The following is a 4937-nucleotide window of genomic DNA, read 5'->3' as shown; positions in this document are numbered from 1 at the left end:
TTACATAACATACAGGACATTAAAAGTTAATTGGGTGCAATGTTGTTTTGGACCCCACTGATCCCAACTGCATTTGTGTTCCACAGAAGAAAGTAAGTCAAATAAGTTTAGCGCGACATGAGGTTGAGCAAGTGATGACCACTGAATTTCCCTGATCCCTTAGAGTTTAGAAATGTTTAGGGAAAGATCAGAACATCATTACTTGTAATCACAGATGCAATGAATCAAAGAGGCATGTGGAAGAGAAAATGATACATGCCACTAACAGGACAACCACATATATCATTATGAGAGTGAATGACAACCAGAATAAGAGGGTTAAGGATTAAATTTAACTATTTAAATGTTAGAAGTGAATATATATATATATATATATATATATATATATATATATATGTGTGTGTGTGTGTGTGTGTGTGTGTGTGTGTATGGAGTTGTACACCATCTAGGGAATTTCACGTTGGGAAATGGCTTAACAGTGGTTCAAACAAACACACTGCCAGACCTACAAGCACTTAAAAATGTAGACAAGTTAAAACAACCAATAGCTCAAAGTACCATGACCATTACTTGTTTTAAGTGCATACCAACTGCTGTTGGAAGTGAAAGTAGAGCATGTCAGCAGACTGCTGTGACTGCAGCGATGAGGACGCAGATACATTACTATATAAATATAACACAGGGGGAAAGTAACTCAGTCTCAGCCTTCCAAAACAGATTGGCAACCTTTAGATACACAGTAACATCCTCTGTCCACTGGGAGAACAAATCAGTGAAAAGAAAATGGTAGCAGTCAGGAAATAGGACAGTATTTATGTAATGTAGAAATATGTGTCTTAAGGTCATACAGCTCTGTTTGCATGTCATAATGGAATGTTCATTTGACTATTTAAGATGTTTAGCTTTTGGAAAGTACATAGAAAAAATATTTGTATACAGAGCATTTTCCATCTGCAAAATTTGTATTGGTGTGTGGCTGTATGCATATTATGTGTTTTGAATATATATTTTGCTTTTGCTTACATTCAAAAAGTTTCATGACCTACTTTGGCCACATAAAAAGAAAAAGCCCGGACAACTTCCTGCATGCCTTATCCTTTTAATTGCTTTCAAAACAAACAAACTTCTCTTCCTGAGCAGTATGCTACTTATCTTCCAGGCATGGAAATTAGCTATAGAGAAATGTCATAAGACAAAACAATGTTGGTGGATTTATAGGTTTCTTAGAAACTGTTTAAAGTCTCTGTTATTAATTTATAACAAAAAGCACAAACAAGCAGATAATGATAAAAAAATGCAGTGGCTGCATGTTTAATACTTTGAGTTTACTACCTAACTCTGGAACAGATTTATTGATATTGACCTTTTTTAATTCAAACAGGCTTTTTTTAATTCCCTGCAAATATGAGAATAACAACAGTAGTTGTGCTAAATATAATTATTCTGAAAGTAACCTCTCAAAACTATTAAATTGAACTTTTCAGTACTTAACATTTAATCACCCTAAATCTCCCACAGAACTACATGAATTGTGAATGTGTGGCATCAATTGGCTCTCCAGGCTCTGCGTTTCCAGGATCATGTGGAAATAAGTGTTGGAATCGGCTCATTCCCTTCATGATCCTGTCCTCCATTACATGCTTTGTGGCTTCACTTTCCCACACTACATCTTTTATGATGATCCTCAGGTATTCCCTCTTTTTTCAATTCCCTTTATTTTATGTAAATCTGATCTGTTAAAAGTGACCATCTAGTGTTACCTCTTTATGTTTTATAAATATCTGACAGATACATATCTGTATGTCTGTTTTTTCTAAGTTTAATATGTTTTATATTAATACTCTGTACATAACTCAATTAAGTTTTGAGTTATGGTTTGAAAACGTGTTTTTGGGGTATAGAGTGATTATGTAATTTCATAATTTTGGTCAAGTGAAGAGAAAATTGAATGAAAAATAAATTTATGAGAAGAACAATGGAATGTTGCTACTTTAAAAACTAATGGCAGTGAACGTTGTGGCATGATTTGTCTAAAAGGAAGCGTGTCAAGGTGAACTTGCTTAGCAGGTTGCAGCTTGTTGTATTGCAACACTTGCATAGTTGCTACCTACAGCATAATAAAATGTATTTATTCTATAATGCTAATAATTTTTCCCTCTAAACTAAATACTCTGGTTGACCTTTTAATACTGCACTGATTAATGTTTTCACCCACTTTGTCTTTTAAAATGTTGTGCATCTGCCATGCATCTATGCCCTTCAGCTATAATACGTCATAGTATCATTATACCATAGTCAAAAACCTGCCTGTGCAGGCCAGTGCACATCAGTGTAACAGACCACAGGCACTTACTTTCGGAAAAAGCCTAAAAGATATGTTAAAGAAGACTTCTTTCAAAGTGCTCATACGCTGATGTTCATAAAATTTGACTGAAATGTCTTATGCAAACAATGTTGTAAAATTAAGTGTGATTTGCTGGCTTTTGTTCAGGACTGTGACTCCAGAAGACAAATCTTTTGCCTTAGGAATTCAGTTCATGCTGTTTCGAGTGCTTGGTAAGCAAAAGAAGTTGATCATGCAGAACGGACACATGTCATATTTAATCAGAAACATGTTAGAACCAAAACCTGGTATGAGGGCACTGAGTTAGTGAACAAAACAAAAGCAAGAATATCAAAGCATAATAATAACAATTTCAGGCAGTAGTAGTGAGAGCCTTAGTACATCAGTTCACACGCATGCTAAGCCATGATGCTTATGTGCTTAAAACAGGTTTAAATCTGGTCTGCACTATGTCTAATCTATTAAAGAGGCAAAATCTAAAAAATAAAATAAGAAAGCGATGGTGAAATTAAAGTGTTTCGAAATGTTTACGGGCATATTCAGACCTGCCCTGTTTAGCTTAGTGTTATCTGTCTTTGTTTATACAACAAGTTTTCCCAGTATTGTGAAAGTTGCAGTGATATCTCAAGAAAAAATGTAATAACTCACCATCATAACAGATATCATATAATTAACAGGAATAGGTGTGTTAAGACAATATTTGAGCTTTTCAGTTATGAGTCTCGTAGTCTTTTTGTGGTGTCTTATGTAACTCATGATTGTGTATGGTATTGATCGACACAATGGTGAGTTATATAATTTGTGCTGAGTCTGGTAATGTTTTGTGAAAAGATAAATTAACAAGGAACTTTCATTCCCTGACAGCATTCCTTCCAGCTCCAGTGCTGTACGGCCGTGCCATTGATACCGCATGCATTCTGTGGGGAAAGAAATGCAATAAGACAACTTCATGTAGCTACTACGATTTAGAACTTTTCAGACACAGGTAAAATTCAAAATGAATCTGCTATGAAAAGTAGAGTGTGCCTTATATTATATGTATTACTATGGATTTTATAACAAAAGAAATAATACCATGCCAAAAAAAAAAAATTACTGTTCTTAATTGGTTTATACGGGTCTAGTTGGCCTCCCATCTGGCCAAGGTTGGAAAAGTGTCTGGCTGTCTGCCCAAAGAAAGCCCCCCAAAAATTTAAGTTTTTTTTTTTTTTTTTTTCTTTCAGCAGGGTAAACTTACATATGTTAAATCTTTTTTGGTTCACAGATTCCTGGGACTCCAGATATTCTTTATATTTGGTGGTTTCGTCTGTTTTTTCCTGTCTTTTATGGTGCTTAGAAGAACAAATTCAGCGCAGGAACACAATGAGAAAATGAGCAATCGGACCAAAAGTGAAAGTTCCCAAGAAATGAAAGATGCCAAACAGATGTTGAACAATTCTAATGAACACAGCAATACACAAAATATCCTTAGAGAGTAAAGACAGTAGTGAAAAGAATTATGGGAATGTCTTTTTGTGGGGTGGAAGTTTAGTAAGGCTTAAGAAACCTGGAGTTTCTCAGCTTACCGTAAGCGCAACTACTCAAATAGACCAAGTTTGAGACGGGGTGAAACCAGACTCTGAACACACACATTTCTTCGAACAGTTGCAAAACAGCCAGACATACTAATGCAAGGAAATAACGTCCACTTTAAAATACATGCTATTGTTTATGTATTATCTCTGCCAGTAAGCCTGAAATATTTTCTTTACTTATCCTTGGAGTTTATATATTTTGTCTGTGAGCACTCAGTTGTACTTTACACATGTTATATGCTAAAAATGTGAAATTGTGAGTAGCCTTATTTGAACTCACTTTTTAGTGTAGACAAAGAGCCAAGTATGTTGATTATAAATAGACTTTCTGTCATGGTGTGAATTCTGTGGTGACTTCTTTTTTGTTTTGTTTTACTGTGATGTGTTTATGACAAGTTTGTTAGTAATTTTGTAGTGCACACTAACACATTTTGTTTTGGTTGCTGTTGATGTAACGTGTTAGATCTGTTTACATTTCATGGTGTAAGAAAGATCTATTCATATTGGTGCATCTGAAGCTTTTTATATGAATTGTATTGTACTATGGTACATTTACGAATAGCCCGTCACATGAATATATGTGACATATATATTCACATAAATATACCGTATGTGTTTAATCAACTAAGATTTTATATCACTTGTATATGTTCTATTACATCTACATTTATGTATGTTTTGTTGAAACAAAAATACAAATTTAATATTTCATAAATGGCTTGTTTGATGTGTTTTGATTGAACTAAAATGTTGTGTACAATGCCCTACATACTTACAGGCCAAATAATCACATGTAAAATTATCAAAATATTACAGTTTCTGTTTCTAATCTCATAATAATATTTGAAGGGCATTGATTTTAAATAAAAATATTAATCAAATAGCTGTTTATGTGTTTGAGTACGCCTGCTTTTTAAAGATGGAGAAAACGTTTAAAAGATGCATGCCTCCATGCCGGAGGTTTATTACCACAGAGGACACACATGATCTTTGTGTCATCCATCTCAGTGTGGAGCACA

The 4937-nt window shown here is 34.3% G+C and overlaps 1 protein-coding gene across 1 annotated transcript in view; it reads left to right on the top strand.

The window, feature by feature from the left end:
* Positions 1 to 4325, top strand: part of LOC107574605 (solute carrier organic anion transporter family member 2B1-like) — a 36668-nt gene extending 32343 nt beyond the window's left edge. Inside the window, exons 12-15 of the mRNA XM_016261047.1 lie at positions 1519 to 1688; positions 2492 to 2556; positions 3209 to 3329; positions 3609 to 4325. Of these exons, the coding sequence (XP_016116533.1) occupies positions 1519 to 1688; positions 2492 to 2556; positions 3209 to 3329; positions 3609 to 3822 (570 nt within the window). The 3' untranslated portion in view covers positions 3823 to 4325. The remainder of the gene's footprint in view (positions 1 to 1518; positions 1689 to 2491; positions 2557 to 3208; positions 3330 to 3608) is intronic.
* Positions 4326 to 4937: the final 612 nt, after the last annotated feature.

The sequence above is a fragment of the Sinocyclocheilus grahami genome, unplaced genomic scaffold, assembly GCF_001515645.1.
Source record: "Sinocyclocheilus grahami isolate Dianchi unplaced genomic scaffold, SAMN03320097.WGS_v1.1 scaffold2283.1, whole genome shotgun sequence".
NCBI classification, from domain to species: domain Eukaryota; kingdom Metazoa; phylum Chordata; class Actinopteri; order Cypriniformes; family Cyprinidae; genus Sinocyclocheilus; species Sinocyclocheilus grahami.
Note: the sequence above shows the minus strand (reverse complement) of the source record. Positions and strands in the feature narration are given on the sequence as shown.